At 36.8% G+C, this 21,517-nt stretch overlaps 1 protein-coding gene across 5 annotated transcripts in view; it reads left to right on the top strand.

Annotated features, from left to right (window-relative positions):
* PTPRK (protein tyrosine phosphatase receptor type K) overlaps nt 1–21,517 on the top strand; it is a gene marked incomplete at both ends in the record, with an annotated part of 530,533 nt that overhangs the window by 177,523 nt on the left and 331,493 nt on the right. For all 5 annotated transcript variants that reach the window (XM_080929566.1, XM_080929568.1, XM_080929564.1 and 2 more), the window contains one exon: nt 8,650–8,921. In XM_080929566.1, the coding sequence (XP_080785692.1) occupies nt 8,650–8,921 (272 nt within the window). The remainder of the gene's footprint in view (nt 1–8,649; nt 8,922–21,517) is intronic.

The following is a 21,517-nucleotide window of genomic DNA, read 5'->3' as shown; positions in this document are numbered from 1 at the left end:
CATTCTTACCCCCCCCTCGTGTGTGTGTGTGTGTGTGTGTGTGTGTGTGTGTGTGTGTTATGCATACTATTTGACCAGTAAGCTCTGGCCAGTAAGCCCCAGCCATGCTGCTGTCTCCTGCTCTGTCAGTGGGATTACAGTTACATCTGAAGCCATACTTCAGTCTTTTCATGTGGTTGTTAGGAACTCAAAATCAAGCCCTTGCTTTCACAAGCAACCATTTTTATGCATTGAATTAACTCTGGCCAGATATCTTGGTAGTTTCTTCTTAAGCAGCCTGGACATGAAACTATTATTGTATGCTGTCTTTAGCTTTTTGCATACCAGGTTTCTAGTATTTGCTTTGTTTATACCAAGAAATCTAACTGAATCCTAAGAGGTGACTTCACTGCTTTGATGCCTTTATAGCTAGCTGTTCAAGTGGTCTTAAGAATACACAAATGTGTGTGTCTTATTAGACATGAAAAGTATTTATCTTTCATAGGCACAATGTGCGTCTCTGATAGTGTTCTCTTAGAATGGACAAAACCCCTTTGTGGTGGTTTATTTTATCTGGTTTTTTTCTTTTTGAGTATGCTTATATATTTGGTTAAACATTTTGCCAGGCCTATTTGTACCTGCATGTGCTTACCACTTGAAATGATAGACTGAATTAAGCTGATACATGGAAACCTCATCTAGCACATTGAAGATCTGAATAGAATAAAAAAGATAACACTGGGCCCCCTGGGCTGAAATGCCTGTCTTATCCTCATACTTTGATTAAATTAGAAAGCATACTGTTTTCAATTCTGGGCCGGCCTTGACTAGAATTTCTCCCAGTTACTTGCCTTTACAGACCTTTAGGCTTAGGCAAATGGTGTACTCTGGCTCTTCTAGTCTAAACTTTTATATGTCTGATAAAAATCACATAAGCATATTTTCAAAAGTCTTTATTTTTCTCAGTGGCTATAAAGAGATATGGTATAAAGTGTGTGTGTGTGTGTGTGTGTGTGTGTGTGTGTGTGTGTGTATGTTGTGTTCAACTTTTGCTTTTTTCTGTTCCTCCAGAGATAGGTAAAACACCTTTTGTTCATACAAGTGCAGAACTACAGAAACATTTAGCTTGTTTGATTTTTAATCTCCAGGCATCCACCACTCTGTTTAAAAGTTCTACTTCTTAGTCATCTTTCTGTGCCACATAGAATGAATGAATGCATACAGACTCAATAGATCAGTAATGATGTTCTTGCTGGAGCAGGAAGAAGAAAGAACTGTACATGTATTTAGAGACATTGGTTTGATTCATATACCATAGGGAGATCCAAAGACTCTAGAAGATCCAAAGACCTTTTCTTCAAACTCATGGTTGCAGATTAATTTATCAGGAGCACTAACATATTTTTTTTTCTAACTCATTTTCTCATAAGTATATAGTCAGATTGAATGAAGATGTAAAATTCTGAATCTCAGTAGCTTTTATTAAGTTCAATATTATTTGAAAAAAATGAAAACAATGCCTGATCTCTTTGGTATTATTTTTCATAAGAAAAATCTATGGGGCTGTGATTTTTAAAAACAAACTAGTAATTATTTACAGGGTTTATTTTATTTTATTATTTTATTTTATTTTATTTTATTTTATTTTATTTATTTTATTTTATTTACTTTTGTGGTTGATTTGTTTGTTTGGTTCCTAAATCAGTAGAAGAGTACCTGGCTGTCAGGTCCAGTGCCATTGCTGTAACCAAAGAAAAAAGAACGAATATATCAATTCTCAATCTTAACTTCCTGTATGACAAGGGTTCTCGACCTGAATTCGGAGACCCTTTAATATAGTTCCTCGAGTTGTGGTGACCTCAACCATAAAATTATTTTTATTGCTACTCATAACTGTAATTGTGCTATTGTGATGAATTGAATTGTGACTATTTTTGGAGTCATAGGGTTGCCAAAAGTGTCATGTCCCACAGGTTGAGCATTGCTCCCATGTGGTCTTGACAGAACTTAGAATTGATACACCTTTTCTTGATAATTGATTAATTAAATTGTGTACCTGTGTTTCTGCAAGCTAAAGGAAAATATGGATGGGTTTGTTTTTCTTGTCTATTATTGCGTTAAAAATAAAAAAGGTCTCTGCTGCTACCAGTCTCGTGGTTTTATGCTGCTGGAATGGGCAACCAGTCCCATGTAATCCTCTACAGCCCGGTAAAATCATGACTCAATAATTAATAACTTATCAGACAGATTTATATGTTAAATTCTTAATCTACAATACATCCAAACAATAAATTCACTGCCAACTAAAAAAAGATTAAACTGCCTACCTAGATAAGATACAACCAATCTAGTTTACCTTAATCTGAACCATCCTCCTCTGTCACCTCAATCTTGAATCTGTCCCTTCCCCTTTTCTTCTGCCTTACTAAAACTTTGTTCCTGCCCACTCTCTACTGTCCTATTATGTATCGCCTTGACATCAACCTACAGTTTACCTTTATGTGGGGTCTGGGAATTGAACTCTTGTCTCTAGGCTCCTTTACCTACTGAACCATTTCACTGTCTTGGTAACCTCAGTATATTTATTGTGTATGGGCATTCTGAAAGGAAATTATTTAGGAGCCATTACTTAAAGCAGGACTTGTATATAAATATATTGCTATATGGGGTAAGTGTGACTCTAAAAATCTGTTAGGTTCATACCTTCAAACCTTGTATTCTATCAAATTAATCTTTCTTAGGACCACCTAAGTCAATTATAATTACAGGTTTGAGTTTATTGTTTCTATTGTTTGGGGCATTTGTTTGCCTACTGTTATGGCTACCTTGTCATCCAGTCAACCATTAAGTAATCATTTATAAATATTTAAGACATTCAAATGTATAGCATGTGCTTTTATATACACATTCATTGAGTTGGTGCATATCAGTAATTTATGACTTTAGAAGTCTGAATCCATGGTTTGTTGTCCCTCCTGTGATACATTTCTGTTCAATAGCTAGCATGGTGCCCCCTTTCCTTCTTGAAATGGCTTCTATTTCTTTTCTCTTGTGGACACTACACAGCCGCTTGTGCTATGTGCATAAAATTTATATAATCACCAGTGTGCTTCCAGACCACTGTGGCTCATTGCTGGTGACTACTTCACTTTGCCATTCTGCCCACCCTGCCTTTCATTCTCCGTTACACCAGTCTCTTTCTTTCTTCTTTTGCATCTGTGGACCCATTCTTGCCTAAGCAGTTCAGGGAATGTCTCAGTCATCTAGCCTACCCTGTTTCAAGAAGAGCTGAGTCAGAGTCATCTGCACACTCTCCCTCCCCATTCCTCTACTCCCATATGCACTAGGTTATTCTAAGATCTTCTTACGAATCTTACCTTCTTGTGTGTAACATTTCTCTACCTCATCCCTTTCTGTTAAATGTACAATGTGGCTTCACCCTTAGGATAAATCAGTCTTAATCATACGTATTTGTATGTTTGTGTGCACATGTATATGGGAGTACTGTGCAAATGCCCATGTGTCAGCCAGAGCATAGCATGTAGCAGTCAATCTCTCTCCACATTATGAGATCTGGGGTTGGACTCAGTTCTTCAGGCTTGGGAATAAGCACCGCTGCATCCTTTGCTCTCTAGTTGGTTGTCCTTTTCATTGTCTTGAAAGAGGATGGCCTCATGAAGAGTCCCCATGGCACTTAATTAAAATGTGCATACAATATAATAAAATACCAAAATAAAAAATTCACAAACTATGAGCCTGTTCTCAGAAATACTCTTGTATATTTTTGTGAGAAAAAAAATTGTTGAGAGGCCTGTCAAATTGGAGAAGGTGTCTGTATAGGGAGTGAGGAGTAAAGAGATCCTAGCCCTTTCAATCAAGAACATAGAGCGGTGTGGCTTCTGAGTTTATCTTTTAATTTGTAAGGCATCTTAAATTATTTGAAAAACCAACTTAGTGAAGAAATACTATGATTGCATGCCAAAGTCTGATCTATACACAGAAGAGTGTTGAGGAAAGCAGTTTGATTTGTATTTTTTTTTTCTGTCAGTGTGATAATCTAAAGTAGTGTAAAATGTTATTAGTACAGTATACATTGCACCTATAAAATTATATGATGGTGAATAAAACACTTGCTTTCTTTGGCAATGAAGACTTTTTAAAATGCTACTAACTTGCATTAAATATCCATTATTTTTTAATTAATGATGATTGTATTCACATATTCTTTTAAAAGATTTGGAACATGTATCTGTTGCTTAATATACAATGATCCCAATGATGCTTCTCATGATGGCCTGTTTCCCTTGGAAGTATTGTTGAAGTTTGGGGCTTGGGGACATATCTGGATAATTAGAGATTTGATATGCTCATTACATGGGCTCATTGTGCATTTTGAGGTAGAGTTGGTTGGAGTCAGTTTTACTGACAATGCCATCTTAGAAATGTATTTTGTCCTTGATCTCAGTCAACAAGAATTCTTTTATACTCTTTGTGCTATACGTAGTGACACCATGTGGCCATGGAATGACACTTTTGAAGCTATCAGCTACAGTAAATTGTTCCTCTTTTTAGCTGATTTTTATAAGTATGTTGTCACAGAGTTAAAAAACTATATGGATGTAATATTTTGTCACCTGCATATTTTTACCTGCTATATTATGAATGTCTACTATGAAATATTTTAAATGATATACTTAAGTACTATATTATTGTCAATCATACTCATTATTTATAACTACTAATTTTATATTATTGGATATATCAAATTATTTTTTTTCCATTTTAATCAATATAATGAGATGTATTATCTTTTCAGTTATATCTTTGTTCATTTACACATGGCATTTTTTCATTAACTGATTCATTTTTTTTCACTTTACATCCTTCTCTTTGTATCACAGATCTCTTCCCCCCTCTTCTCCCAGTTTCACCCTTACAAGTCCTTCCCTGCATTACTCTCTGCTCTCCTGGGGTACCACCAAGGTCCTGAGACTTTGAGTGCCAGCAGGACTAGGTACATCCCCTCCCACTGATGCCCAACTAGGCAGTCTACCTGGGGAAGGGGATCCAATGGCAGGGAACAGAATCAGAGACAGCCTCCATTCCAATTGTTAGGTAACCCACATGAAGACCAAGCTGTATATCTGTTACATATGTATTGGGGCCTAGGTCTAGTCTTTGCATGCTCCCTGGCTGGTGATTCAGTCTCTGTGATATATCCATGGGCCTAGGTAACTTTATGCTCTAGGTCTTCTTGTGGTGTCCTTGACTCCTCTGGCTTGCTCAATTCTATTCCCTACTCTTCCACAAGCTCCACTTGATGTTTGCCTGTGGGTTGGTGCATCTGTTTCCATCCTTTGCTAGATGAAACCTCTCAGGAGACAGTTATGCTAGGCTCCTTTCTGCAAGCATAGCAGAGTTGCATTAATAGTGTCAGGGGTTGGCTCTTTTCCATCGGATGGCTCTCAAGTTGGGCTCATCATTGCTTGGCCAGTTCCTTTGTCTTTGCTCTATCTCCATCCTTGTATCCTGTAGGCAGGACAAATTTGAAATTGAAGGTTTTATGTGTGGCTTGATGTTCCCCTTCCTCTACTTGAAGTCCTGTCCGACTGCAGGAGGTGGCATTTTTTTAGTTCATATTTATCAATTTTTAATTACCACTTTAGAGATCATATATGTCTTTCAGATTTTTGCTTATTGTCAGATTGCTATCTAGAAAGTTGCACTACCTAAAAGTCATGCAAAGACTTAAGTTTAGATGAATCAGAGAACCCTATGCTCAAGCAACTGAGAAGTTAAATTTAGGGAAGTATAAATGTTTGACTTAACATCATTAAGCCTTCAGATAGCTAAGCCTTCATCAAACACTACTGAGCACTTACTTGAAATTTGAGGGAACAAGAGTAACAGTCAATAATGTTTGGTTTTTAGCATCAAGAATGAGGCATGTACACGTGTAAAATTTCCAGACCTTAAATATAGAGGAGCAGTTGTTCTCAACATTGTAGGAGTAATCTTTTGAAGTTGGTAAGAGCACAGTGCTGGCTACATTTAAGTTGATAGAGGGAAGTCTGTGTCCCAGTTGCAGCTACACAGAAACCAGCTGTGTAAATTGCCACTGTATCAATTCTGTAGACAGGGCTTGCAGTTGTTCCTGCTTGTTTCTCCTTTGCAGAACTGCTCAGTAAGTGCATTATTAATGCACAGAATTCAGCCAAGGGAGCCATGTAGGGCTCTGTGTAAATAAAACTATTTATCCCAAACACTCTATAGAAGTGAATTATCAGCACTAATTTCATTATTTAACCTGTGTTGAGTGGCAGTAAAATGTTGGAATGATTAGGATAAGCTTTTATTTCATAGCTTTTGTCTTTCTAATGTTCAAATTAGTAAGGACTAATGATGACAAGCGTTTGTTCATCCCATTTCTTTAATAAGAAAATGGTTGTATCTTAAAAATGCAAATGGCTGAAAATTGCTAAATAGTTTTAATGGTAAATAAAATGCACTTTTAAAATGTGACATGAAGCACATTTTACTCCAAAGTTTATATTATGATAGAAGAAAATTACTATTAGGAAGCTAATAAGTCTTTTGAGCTCTACATTTTTAAAATCGTTAGTCAGAAGCTAAACTTGTGGAAATAAATATGTCATTTACTTAAAAAAATCGTTTTATCAGTTATGCCGTATATAGCTTTTCTAGGGTCTCAGGCCCTCATGGTTAAGACCAGAAGCTAGTCTAGTTCAAATTCTCACATTGGAGAGACATTTTGATAACTTAGTTACTGATGTTAAGAATGTGAGAATAGCCATGAATAAAAGCCTTTTTTCCTTCCTTCTTTCCTTCCTTCCTTCCTTCCTTCCTTCCTTCCTTCCTTCCTTCCTTCCTTCCTTCCTTTCTTTTTTTGTAAATTAGGTTAGGATCCACGATATCCTGTTTTTTGTTTTGTTTTTTTTCTTTTTCATTTTGAAAGTTCTTTTCCAAAAATACACAGATGATTTTTTTTTATTCTATTAATGTACTGTCTGTGAGAATCAAGCTAAAAAGCAATCCCAGCATTGAGAGAAGATGAAGACTGAGAAACACAAGTAAACAATAACAGGAATTACTATTAATATAGTATGTGCATTCTGTACTTGACTGTACTGAAGTATGAGAAAAATTATCACAAAAGCTTGGCATCACAAAGGTCCCCTGCATTGATAATTGTCTAGATTAGAAATTTGATTTCTTACACAATTGAAGCCTTCCTTTCTGATGTGTTTTTGGCTGTTTATTTGAGCTCCAGGTCTTGGAGTAATTGAGATATGTAGATGAGTCCTCCTTGAACTGCTTTTTGTATAGTATGGTACAATTTATTATGTTTCAGAATAGGATACAGAAGAGTAGTTCTGCATTTCAAGGAGAGGACCAAGTGTTATATAAGAAGCCTTATATAAAAGTTAGCTCTGTAATATGATTTCTAATGTCATGCTGTAAAAATGATATTGTTACACTTTTTGGTGGTTCTTGTATTTGTTCAAGTCTACTTTGTATGAGAATAACAGGATGTCTTTCTGCAGAGCTGATTGCATTAGTATAGTAGACCAGTGCCAGCATCTCACTGTTGTACGTAGTCACTGTATGAACTTTGTCCTTAGCAAAACAAAAATTAGTCTTGGTATTCTGAAGGTAGGATCCTGTCTATGTCATTTACCTTACTATGATCCATAATGAGTGAATGGTTACTCAATCAATATGACTTCATGCTTGGTTTCGTCCAGCTTTCCAGGAGCATGGTAGAACTAACTGGGGTCAGAAGTAATCTTATTGAAATGAAAGTTTTGAGTCCACAGTGCACCAACTACGTACTAGAATTAGCTATTTAAAAATTGAGCATTAGGGCCAGAATGATGGCTCAGTGGGTAAACGACTGAGATCTGAGTTTGATTCTTAGTTCCCATATACTGACAGAAGAATACCAGTTCTCTCATGTTTCTTCTGACTTCAACCAGGTGCCCTGGCATGCATGTATACTCTCTCTCTGCACATATGTCACATGTATAAAATAAAAAATTTATAAATGTAGAAAGATTAGTTGAACAGTAGCTCTCATAATCACTTTACAAAGTATTCTTACTCCATGATTTGATGTTCTCAGGACTTAGTGAGTGGCAAAACACATATTCCTTAAATAATCAAAAATATTTGAAGTTGAAAGTTATTCCACTTTTTGCAGTCTTCTATTTCTCTGTTTTACATTTTTGTTGACAGGGGAGGAAAAAGAAGAAAGTATCTCTGTGCATATTAGACCAATACATTTACTTGTTTCATTTTTCAAAAGCTTGCTGTTTGATAAGACTGGGGAAATTTTAGAGAGAATTTTGAACCTGAAACAGACTCATGCTTGTCTACCATCTGACCCTAAGCCAGAAGTAATGTCTCATATTTTTATGTTGTAAACCAGGGTTAATAGTAAGTTGTAGAGGTGAATCAATTTTTTGTCTAGTTTGTGCAGTGTTAGTAAGAAATGAATCTCTGTTATGTCTTGACTGATATTGTTCTATGACCCTGCCCCAGAAGACATTTTAAAATTTAGTATTTTCATAGAGCAGTATCCTTTTATAGTTGTATGATCCCACTGGCTTTTTAATATTCTTAGCGCTGTTATTTGTAATGTCGTTTCAGGTTCCTATATGGTCGTGGATTCCTCAAATCATGATCCTGGAGAAAAAGCCCGCCTTCAGCTGCCTACCATGAAGGAGAATGACACCCACTGCATTGATTTCAGTTATCTGTTATATAGCCAAAAGGGGTTGAACCCTGGTACTTTGAACATCCTTGTTAGGGTGAATAAAGGACCTCTTGCTAATCCTATTTGGAATGTGACTGGATTCACAGGTAGTGATTGGCTTCGGGCTGAGCTAGCTGTGAGCACCTTTTGGCCCAATGAATACCAGGTAATACACTGAGATTTTCTCGTTTGTGCTTTCATGTGTTGGGTCTCTCTGTATGTGGAAAATATAGATATAAATACTGGTCCTGCGGGAGTAGTATCCCTCCCTTTTGTTTCTCAACTCCTCCTTCTTGACGAGGAGTTTGAGTATATTATCATAGAACCTTCTAACTATAGAAAATGTTTTCATACATAGAAATTGGTAGTTCAACCTACCATTTGTTGTCTGCTTGGCAAATGGTTATTTATTTCTTATTCTGATATACCTATTTCTGTGTCTTCCTGCAGGAAGAAATAGTTTTTCATTTTTCCATTAAAGTGCAATATTCTGACTTGATTGGCTTACTGATTTCTAAAAAATACTATTTGGGAAATAAAAAGGAGATAGAATTTTGTGAAATATGTGGTCATTGTTAGGGGCATTTGATTATTCTTTTCTGTAACTAAATGAAAAATGTAAAACAGGTAAGCAAATAAGGCAGGCTGTCTATAAGAACCTTTGAATACTTTTTTTTGGAATGTTCAGTCTGATTATTATGGAAGGGTGTAATTAATGAATCATGTTAATTGCCAGTTTAGGATTCTTTTGACTGTTTGTTTGGTTTAAGAGAGAAGTCCCATGTAACAGCTTGAAGAAGTATGTCAGTCATACAGACTTGTCTAGTTTAGTGCCTGCAAATACATAATCTTTTTGTATAACTCAGAGCTTGTGTTAGACTTAAGATTTAAATGTTTAAAAGATGACCTCTTCTTGGTTTATTATAGAGCTAATGAGAGTGCATTTATGTTCAAAACATTTTCTCAACAATAGCATAATTATTTTACCTAGTATCTTAAAAGGAGGCCCTTTCTTTATGGTTGTTACTCAATTAAAAAAAAAAAAAGAATGCATCACATACTTGCTTTTTCCTGTGTTGAATTTTCAAGTTTCATGGCCACCCATGCTATGGTTCTGATGCAAGCCATGTCTCTCCTTTAACGTTGTGTGTCTTGAAAAGCTCATGGCATTTCATTAGGTGCTAGAAGCTTCTGTCATTCCTCTACAGGAAAAAAAAAAAAATGTTTCTTTTTACTCTGATAGCTAAGCCATGGTTTTGTTTGTTTCTTTTGTTGTTTTGGATCTAAACTTAGAATAACAGGTGGTTTCAGTTGTGTTCTCAACTTTACACGATTCCATTGATTGGTGTTTTAATTGTTTTAGTCATACAGATAACTATTTGTACCTGTGCAGTATTTTGATAGGTGACATAGCTGTAGGTCATTCCTATTCCAGGAGACACCCATTAGCTTTAAGTACCAGTTATTAGAGACCAGTTGTGAAAATCCTCTCTGGATTTCTTTTTTTTTTTGTAAGAAAAGAACTAACTCATTGTGAAACTTTTTAGACTTGTTTTCTTCCTATTTACTTATGGCTTAAACAATATGTTTTCTCAGATCAAGCTTCCTCAAGCTGAGCATAGTACCTCGTGGAGGTGAGTCTAGTTTTCAGGAACCAGGCACATAATGATTGCCATCTAAATTTCAGGGCAGACTGGGCTTGAATCTTACTAAAGAAGGAAAGAAGGTAAAAGGAAGGAAAGAAGGAAGAAAGGAAAATACTCAAGCTTTTTCAAGTAATTGCTTAAGATTTTAGAACTTCTTTTTATATTTGAAAAAAAAATTTTTTAGGAAACCATGTCAAAATAAAAACCTTTTCTCTAGAGAAAAAAAGTACTAAAATGATTGTCTAAATCAGCAAATGATTTAGCCGAGAACCCCAAATATGTCACTTAAAAAATATTAGGCTTGCAAAGAATTGTCATCCTCAGGTTGTGGTGAAACTGTACTATCAAAGTGATGCACTGGATTTCACTGGTTGGTGTTTTGTTCTTTAATATTGTTTTAGACACAGTTTATATAGAAATCTGCTTGTTCTGCACATTCTTACTCTCTATAGCTGGTCTATCTTGTGAAATACTAGCTACAAAAGAATGACAGATTGTATTTGCATTGTAGCCACTTCAAGCAGAAGAATACAGTGAGTACACACTAACATTGTTGAATTGAAGAAGCAGGTGTATGTTTTCTATTTTGGCAATAATCACGGTTGCCTGGGACTACATAAGAAGTTGGTGTGTGTCTGTCTTCAGGACAGTAGTTCTCTTTAGCCAGCGTACTGATAGAACTAACATTTATGTGTCATGGTAGGAAGATGCTATGGCATATTCTAGGCTTGAAGGTAGTGTTTGTAGATTCATAAGTTGATTAACAAATAAATAACAAACAGAAAAGCTTGAAAAGCAAGTCCTTTAGAATTATAATCATTAGTTACATTATAGTAATAGGAGAGTAATAATCTTCACTTTGGAAACCAGACTAGTCTTATGTGCATGATGGGAGTTCTTCTTTGGCATTAAACTCATTTCCCTCTGATCAGCAAGTTTGTTACTAAATGAGGCAGACAGATGACTTACATAACCTTTCAAAACTCTTAGTGGAGACTTAATCTGTTGCTATCTATTAACAGGCACACATCATTAATCTCAAATATGATGTACAATGAATGCTACAGGGCTCTGGCCTGGGACTAAATTGCAACAGTGTAGCAAGTACCTTTTCCCCTTTCTTCCAGGAGAGACAAACACAGTCCTGGTGTAATTAATTTTCTCCATCTTTTCTTTCTGTTGCTTTGGAAAGGATATAAGAACATTGGCTCTACACCCTGGCTTTGTCTCCCTTTTAGAGTTGTATTCACATGTGCTGTGCTGATACTTTGGCAGTAGTGTAATTGCTATACTCCAGATAGTGGACATCTTGCTGGTTTTAGATAAAAAAGATCCTGAGTTAAGTCAAGTAAGCACATACCTGGATAGCCTCTAAAAGACTGAATATGGAGGGAGGGCAGGAGCCTCTTGCTAACCATGCTTTAGAGGTCCAGGAGTGTTGAACATCTCCTGTGCTTCTCAGATCTCCAAATTTTCCTAGTCCTTAATTGTCTATGTAGGTCCCATTTTAGTTATATATTATTAAGTTTCATAGTCCAAACATTACACAAAGTCACATAGTTACAGTATCATGTGAACACTGCATAAACATACATAGTTACATTATAAAGTTACATAGTCCAAACTCTGGCTCATTGTTGTGAATACTGAGATGTATTTAGATGCTGTTTTTGTCTGCTAGTCACTCTCAGTTCCTCTTCAGTGGAAGTACTTCGCACTTCATTTGCATTTCTCATTCCTTTTGTAGGTAAGGATGGGCAAATGCCAATACTCTGGACAGTGAGTCAGAGGAGGGAGATTGGAGGAGGGAGGTTGTTTCTAGGGCCTTTCTCTGAAGAAGAAAATGATTGACCAGCTTAACAAGGCAGCAAGAGCATGGAAAGGTTCTTGCCCATATTCCCAGGCAAAGTAATAACAATATATAATAATAGCAATAATATTGATTAAATTGCTCAGAGATGAGTATTTTGCTTCCTAAAATGAGATGTAGCATGTCATTTTTCTTAAGTCGTTCATATTTATGGTTTATGGCTAGTTCAGGAATACATGTCAGAACTGAAAGTATATATGCCTATCTGTGATGGAGCAAGTGTCTTTATGTATAGAACATAAACATATAAAGTTGTACAAAAATATATGCTGCATGACAGTGTGTTGATGAATTTCATGCAGGCAAGAAGGAAGGCGATTATGCCTCCCATGTATGAAGTGCTGTCTGGGATCAGCTGTGTATCATTTTTATTTTACCATTTCAGAAAATGTAAAGTAAATGTATCTTACCTTTCTATGTGGAACAGATTTCTGTTTAGTTAATGGAGGAATAAAATTCTACCTTGCCCTGGCTGCCAAATGTTTGAACTTTGTTTCTCTCAGTAACTATTGAGTGTAACCATGTACAGAGACTTCTTTTAGTAATGGCAGCTGTGATGGCTAAATATGGTCACCATGGCTCATTTTTATATGGGCAACCATTTGTTTGTCAGTTTTTTCTAAATTATTATCAAAGTGGCTCTTTGCCATCTGTCTTTTTACTTCTGTCCTTGCCTTTGTTTCTTTTAAAGTAGTCCAAATGAGGATGGAAAGCCTCCCTTCGTATTGTAGTCATTGTTTGCCTAAAACTTCTGAGAGTGACTTCTTCCTGCTTCCTGAAGCAATTTGCTTTTATTACAGAATGCCTCTATGGACTCTACATTGATTTGCTGATGAATGTGAGCTCATATAAACAAGCATAGACAAATGAACAGGGGCTTGCATTTGACCACACTTAATGGTTTGCATACAGCATGACCTTCTGCTCAGCCATACCTGCTTCTGTTCAGAGCTGGAGGAGTTGTCTTGACATCCTAGACTACATAGGAAGCCACTAATTGTTTTGACAACCCTTGCCATGAGATTAATTCAATTCCTTCTAAATAACTGATTGAAAAATAATGACCATTAAGGAGAGCCAGGTGTTTTTCAATATATGACTCTCTCCTTGCCCTGTGAATTTGTCCCATGGGGCAAGAAGTATACCTAGGAGTACAGAAGAAGCAGTTTGTTGCTTGCTCAAATTCTTGCACTTTTTAGTCTGATTAGCTGGATCTGAGACTACACATTTTGTTTTGCTCATGCCTTTATTAATTATTTAGACTTAATTTGATTGAGATAATCTTTACACGGCAATATAAAATAACGTGGGCAGATCCAAGAACATGAGAATCGTTTTCTTCTCATCAGCTTACTGATGTTTCTGACACTGCTCCTTCTTTATTAATTCCGTCCTATACTGTAGATGAAAAGCATGTACATCAGCTTTAAATTAATTCCCTCTTCAGTTGTTGTCTGTGCTGATACTCGATAGTTAACTCATATTAGTCTGTGATTTTCGATTTTCAGTACAAAGCAATTGAATGTCTGCTTTGTGTCTTGTCATTTTTAAAGACTTTTCTTTCTTATTTTGATTTGCATGTAGTATATGAAGGAAGTATTGGTTTTGCAAAGGGAAGACAAAACTAAATGTAATTATGCTTTGTCTAAAGTTTAACATTTTTGCAGCTAATATTTCAGTGTCATTCTATAGACTGTATTAGAAAAATAAAAAGATACAATTTTCTATATATAGTGTAAATATTATAAGTATTTTCTTCAAGAGTTTAGGAAGAAAATATGCGGAAAATAGACATGGAAGCTTGTATCTATCTTTCCTTCAGATAAACAAGACTATAATTACATTTTATTCTACAATGTATAAGATGTTAAACTATGAACAGAAATGTTATAATTGTAAATATTTGTTCATATAATTTAGTGGACAATTGATAGATGTCTAGTTGTTTTCATTTTCAAAAGACATTCTTAATCTTGTCATTATAAGGCAGGCCCAATAGTATTTAAATACAATGTTTTAGCAATTGAAGTAGGAGGGTCATTAGTTAAGAAAACAGCATGTGCTATGTCGAGAGGAGACTGTATCACAACTGGCTAACCAAACAACCAGATAACCAGATAACTCACCAATGAACTTATGAACAGTTAATTATACAGACAAACTACCAGATAACAATATTACTTATCACCCAACTCTGTCCTCCCCCAACAAATGACCAGCTTGCCAGCTAATTCACCAACTAATCTTCCAACCAACCAACCAACAAAATGGCAGTTAAGCAGCCAACTGACTTTCTACTTAGTCAGCCAGCCAGCCAGCCAGCCAGCCAGCCAGACAGACAGACGGACAGACAGCCAACCAACCAACTAACCAACACACCCAACTGACCAACCCCCATCTAGTCACAGCCCTATGCTCTGAAGACTGGCCTGGTAGAAGCAGGCAGAGTGGTCAAAGGCTTTGCTTTCCAGTATATCATGGGCAGGTTTTAGTTATGCAAAGTTTTGCAACCTGATAGAATAAGTTGTTAGAGTTTTTAATCAAGAGACCTACCCACTCTTCTTAATTGAGTCTATGGACAAACTAAAATTGCTTTCATCTTTAGTTTTTAAAGTGCTAACAACTCACAGCTCTGATCAGAGGCTATCTCAATAATGGTAACCATTTCCGAATCACCTTAAAAATCAGTTATATATTGGTCACTTTTCCTGGACAATGGTAAATTCACTGATATGAGGCTTCTCAGACATTATGGTATTTCCTTTGAATTAAAATTTTACTCTCTATGCTCCAATTGTTACTTTTATTTATATTTACTTTCTATTTTATCTTATTTTACTTTTTTGAGATGATATCTCATTATGTATCTCTGGCTCTCCTGGAACTCACTATACAAACCAGGCTTGCCCAACTCTCGCAAGTTTATTACTGTTAGTTTTTACTTTTTTTACATTTTGTTTACTTATATCCTTTGCTTTGCTCAAGTTGCTTTGATTTTTTTTCTCCAGATAATTTGGTTATCAACTTTTTTATGTTATTTTACTCTTTTATGTCTACCTTCTCAAATGCCTTAATTTTTTAAATAACTTTTTGTTAATTTGTTTTTTCAACAATTTCATATGTGTATACAATGCATTTTTGGTTAGGCTCATTCTCGTAGTTATTTATCTTTCTCCCAACCCCCTTCCTCATCCCCAATTCCTTTGCTACATACACAAGTCTTTTTTTCATTTGTCATCTATTGAGTTCCACTAGGACACTGTGATTTTTGAGTTTGGAAGTACCACTGGAACCTCTTGGCTCACCAGAAGGTATAAAGCTGAAGACAGTGATTGCCCCTTCCCCAGAGGCCAATAGTCTAGCAATAGATCCCTCATCTATAGATTCCTGCTTAATTGTTGGTAGATGCAGCAGTGTGCAGGACAAGTGCAGGTAACCACACTTTGATTACATTTCAGTGCTGGAACCAGAGTTCTAGTCAGTTAATGCCCATAAAATTTCTCAAAAATTTATTTTTATTGTCATTTGGTAATATCTCTTTTGACGTGCTGAATGGTTTGTATGGATTCTCTACTCAAGAGTTGAGTATATGAGGCAAGCTGAATATAGCTGTACACTTTGATGAACTGAATTTTGTTTCCTTGTCATTTGCATGCATTTGGATGCTATGGCCTTCTTCATATTCAACACAGCTCAGAAAGAAAATACACAAAATGTTTACAGAATGAGAAGCCAGAATGAGCATCCTGTGGGTGGGCATCCGCATGGATGTTCCTCAACAGGATGGCTTTGGAATTAAAGGAGGGGGAGGGCTTTATGCTGATTCTCCTGGACACTGTTGGTAAGGGTTTCCAAATCCAGGTCTGGTGACAGGTTTGTGTGAATTCTAAATTGGGGCTTGTCATCAGGACAGTGTGATGACAATGATGGTGTTTAAAGGTCCTCTTAAGGGCTGAGTTCAGCAGATCAGAGTGGGTCTATCCTACATCAACAGACACTCTTCATGCACACACTGCTATTAAACTATGTACTCAGGAAACACCTTTTTAGAAAGCACTGACTCTTCCCTTAGGCCCACAGAGTAAATAAAGCCAGATAAAGCCTGCCTCCTTTGCATTAGCTTTCTTTGTCCTTTACTTTGGGTCAGTCTTCTATTTAACTCTTCGTGTAGGTGTGTTCATTTCTCTGGGAATATCTCCATCCCACCCCATAGTACCTATGCTGTTTCATCTCCTGAAGGCCTCTCACCATGGCATCTGCTGTGACTCTCTGGACCCACGTGTTGGAGTGAGACCCCTGTAATCCTGATGACCAACATTTTTTGATGCTGGCCCAGTTGTGGTGGTGTTGGGGCCAACCATCTTTTGTTTTCTTCTGTTAGGTAGTGATTAATTTTTTAGTAACACAACTGGACTCTATCAGACAAACTTCTGATTTCCGAAGTGGTCTATTTAAGAAGTCTTCTTTTGTTACTGGAAGTCCTAAATTTGGTTTATTTCAGCTTATTCTTGCTGCTGGGATCACCAAGGGACCTTCCCTTATTACAAAAGATGAAGGATGCCCAGATGATGCTCTTAGCTCCATCTGTCTGTTAAAACCTTAATCTCCTACACCTGGGTGTCTTCTAATCTTTTGTTTGCTTTATGTACCAGTGGCTCCAAGATGGACAATTCCGTACCTCATATGCCAACCAAGTTCCCTTGTGCCATAAAAAGGCATGCTGCTTCCACAGCTATCCCCAGAAATGGAAGTGGGTTCTGTTCCCAAATGGACCTGCCAGATTTAATGCATCCCACTTAGCAAGTGGCATTAACTTGCTCTAAACCAGGAGCGTACTGTTGATTGGCAGCAGGAAGCTCCTTGTTCATGTGGAGAGTTCCATTTTGCAGGGCACTAGCCTCTGAGAATTGTCAGCATATGGCCTTTATGATACAGGAAAAGGTCTTTTCTGCTTTTCTCATTGCCATTTGTGGCTCAGTTTGGAGCATTTTGAGTTACTTAGCCATGGCCCTGAACTGTAACGGACAGCAATTTTAAATGAATTTGTTATTTGAATCTGCCTTGGTCAAGCTTTTTTTTTTTTTTTTTTTTTTTTTTAAATAGCAGACTAACAAGCAGAGAGTAGATAGAGCCATGCTAACTGCTGTTTCTCTGCCCTAGGTGTACTAACTTCATTTCCATGGGCTGTGATGGCAAGAGATTAGGCTGAGAATTGACTTTTAGCCTTGAGTCCAAGTCAGGTTCTGGGGACTCGTGTTGCAGAAGCAATCCTCTTACTTCTGTCATGGAAGCCTTCCTGACAAATCCCTGCACACAATGAAACCATAGATATTTATCAGCCACCTCAATGTTCCTGAAAATCAGACTGAAAGAGGGTAAAACCCACTTTCTCTGTTCTTCAAGTCAAAGTATGACATAGCATGGCCAAGTTTCTGCCAGGTTGAGACAGAGTTGCTATAGAGTTTAGGGGAAAAGAACAGAAAAAGGTGACTAGCCAATCATTCAGTGGCTCATACATTTGAATATCTACAATGTGTGTGATTGCATCGCTTTGGTTTATGGGACAAAGACCAGGTTTTTTTTTTTTAATCTACATTTTGTTTCTTTGTTATTGTTATTGTTATTATTATTATTATTATTATTATTATTATTATTATTATTATTATATCTTATAGCCACTATTAACTAGAGGCTGGGCTGGTAAAGTTCGGTAGGTGTTACAGCATTATTTGTGATTATATTGTTTAGACTTAGTGAACTGATGTCATTCTGAGAATGGCAACTTTTGTATCATAATGATAATTAGTAATGAAATGCGAATAGAAGAAATTTTTTAAAAATACATTATTTAAGATGGGGAAAATTGTCTAGAAATATAACTTAAAGTGACATGTGGACCTTAAAAACTAACCTAACCACACAAACCTTCTTTTAGTTGCTGACAGTTGAGAAAGCTTTTCTCCTTATTGGGGCCACTGACAGGTTTTCATGACCTTTCATGGAATATGTTAAAGGAGGGTCTCTACTCTTCTCCATAGCAACTGCCACCATGCTTTCTTATTGCTATTGCTTTATCTAGTGGGCCTTTATGACCTTGATTTAGTTTCTCAAGGCTGTGTAGTTTCCAACCTCTTTGTTGCTTTTAGTGTTGGTGTGGGACACCCATATACACTGATGACCTTGATCCAAGGGGCATCATACCCCTGCTAGGAAAGAAATTGCCCTTAGACGTGAGTTTGGGGATGCTGGAATGTTGTAGCTATAATTCCTGTGTTGTGAACTTGATGAGATTCTATGGGCCATTCCAGGACTATGTTGATTAGTTTGTAGTGAAGGAATGGGAAAGGTCTCTTAGGAGAGACACTCATAGGAGATGGTCTAGCACTTCAGAACACTTGTTGTTTCTGAGGACCCGGGTTTTATTCCAAGTGCCCACATGGCAGCTAATAACAGTCTGTAACACTAGTTCCAAGGACTCTCCGGCCCTTTCTGGTGCCTTCATGCTCTGCACACATGTGGAATGAACTTCCATGTAGGTAAAACACCTACTTGCTCTCTGTGTGTTGTGGGTGTGTGTTTGATATGTGTGAGTGGTGCAGCACATAAGTTCCTGTCCATGCACATGGATGTGGAGACCAGAGTAGGACATCAAATATCTTCTCTCTATTGCTCTGTCCTCTTACCCCATGAAACATAGTCTCTCATAGAATCACAATCTTGTCTTTAAGTACAGGCTCTCTGGCCAGTGATACGTTTATCTTTATAGAAACAGACCTGGCTTTCTTTCAGCCTCTACTGGGAGTTCACCTTAGCCTTTCAGGATTTCAGAGTAAGCATTCCTAACTTCGTATTGTTCTTCCTGGTTCTGGAAATTCCAGTGGTTTTTTTTTTTTTTTTTTTTTTTTTTTTTTTTTTTTTGGCAATTCTTGGAAAATAGGAAAAGTTTTTTGTTTGGGTTTATTTTTTGTTGTTTTGCTTTGATTTTTTTTAAAAAAAATTAAGAGGAAAACCCTGTCTTAAACTTGCCTGTTAGTTAGCTTCATTTCAAACATTAACTGGTCTATATTCAAATGGTTACAATTACCCAAAGGATAACTCCTAAAAGGTTGGCTTTTTAGAATTGTAAAAAAAACATGTAACTACAAAATCCACTTACTGTGTTTTCAAAATTACCTCTAAGTTACTTTTGGAAGACAAAAAGAAAGAAATTTAGCATTATTCTCAATTCTTAAGACAAATTTCTTTCTTAATAGGAGTGAAGTACCTCCTACCCCCATTAATAGGGTTATAAACTTCAACTGGAATGGTTTGCCTGGTCTTTCTCTCTAAACCTCACTGTCAGAAACCCATTGACCACCTGGACTATGAGCATCATACACTGATAGTGGCTGAATGAGCCAGGACTTGTCTTCTGTTCAACTGTCTTTTAGAAAACATAGCTGCTTTGTATATTTTACTATCAAACAATTTCTTTCCTCTCTATTTTAAATGGAAAAAAATCTTTTCATCATTAAAATGCATTGAAATTATCTGTTTTATGTGTCTTCTAAAACATGGGGAGATAAGTAAGTTCCAAAGTTTCTTTGACACAGATCTATTTTCTTTCTGTGATATCCAGGGTCAGTGACATGAACTGTGCTCCCCATTTCAGCATCCTGCCTCTGTGTGGCTTGGCCAGACTGTGAAGACACACTTCATTCCCAGTAGTTTATCAGTGAGGAGTGGAGAAGCACCTAGGGCTGTACTCTCATTCCAATTGAGTACACCACAGACAAAGTATCAACACACCGCCAGGCAGTTTTCGTGCTCAGAACTGCACACCACGTTCTGCAGTAATTAGTGTCTTCCAGGGCTGCCCCCTCCCACCTAACTATAGTGAAGCCTTTGTCTTCTCAGCGCAAACTTCTCTGTGGTTCTCCTTGTCTCCAGACTTCAAACAATTATTAAATGAGTGTTGTAATGGAGATAATCAGCCCTGGGAACTACAAGCGTAATGGAAATCTCATGCTCTTTAAATTCTAGGCAAAAACACCCCAGGTATTTTAAAGAATATCTTTTCATCTCTCAAAGAAAAATAGCTTGAGCAACTTGTCTTAGTGCTGATTCTTAGTGCTGTTCTTTTTAGATTTTCTTTGGTGTTGGAAACATTTGGATCCAGTGCTTCTGTCCCAGTCCCAGTGGGTAAAGTGCTTTCTCTATAGCAGTTAGGGCCTGTGTTTTGTTCCCTAATACCTATGAGTCTGTAGCCTCAGGGTGAGGCATATCCTGGGCCCATTCTGACTATCTAATCTATTCAAAACAGTAAACTTTAAGTTCACTGGTACATTGTCTCAATACATAAGGTAGAGAGTTCCAAAGGAAAAGGTCCAGTGTTAACCGCTGACCACTAGATATGTGCACACAGGCAAGTACACCTACACGTGCATCACTACATGCTATTCACAATGTAAGAGGAATTAATTGTAAATATCTATTTGGAGAATACATGGTTTTATCCATGGATACTGTGTGTTGATATAGTGTCATACCAATCCTTAAAAACTGAGTTCTATACAAAGATATCACAGGGAAGAACACTGATGAGAAATGTAAGAGGGTTAATCTACTAAAAGTGTTTATTCTTAGTCCTGTTCCTCAACTGTAGGCACATCTTCATACACATAATTCCACATTGAGGTCATATGTTTTAGACTAATAGAAACCTAATGTTCTGAAAGCGAACCTAAGTCTCAGGAAAATGTCTAGGTGAGTTTATGGGTAGAGTTCACTGGGCAGAAAAGAAAGGCTGGCTTCAGAAGATCTTGTGAGGAATGAGAGCCAATCTCAGCACTGGTGTGGGCTCATTGATTTAGGAAGGCTCTATTGTAGTTCTGGTTAGAGGAGATGGTAGGAGGAGAGATCCGTGGGTACATAGGCTGAGAAAGGTCAGTTCTTGTCAAAAATAGTTTGGAAACACAACAGGTGGGAACTGAGAATTATTTGGTAAGTTAGCTTAAGGGTAAGGAAGCAGAATTTTCAACAATTTCCAAAGTGGCTGTTAACACACTTCTGCAGTATTATACTCAGTATTTACAAAGAGTGGCATTCTCAAGATTAATGTTACAAAATAAAACTCTGCCATTCAACTCTGTCAACCATAGGGCCAGTTCTGTGTCCTACATTATCTTTTTTTTTTTTTTTTTTTTTAGCATTTTTATTATTTAATTCTTTAAAAATAATCAGGCACATGCATCTTCTTAGCATGCA

The sequence above is a fragment of the Micromys minutus genome, assembly GCF_963924665.1.
Source record: "Micromys minutus genome assembly, chromosome: 15".
Taxonomy (NCBI): domain Eukaryota; kingdom Metazoa; phylum Chordata; class Mammalia; order Rodentia; family Muridae; genus Micromys; species Micromys minutus.
The sequence above is the reverse complement of the archived record's forward strand: the minus strand, read 5'-3'. Positions and strand labels throughout refer to the sequence as shown.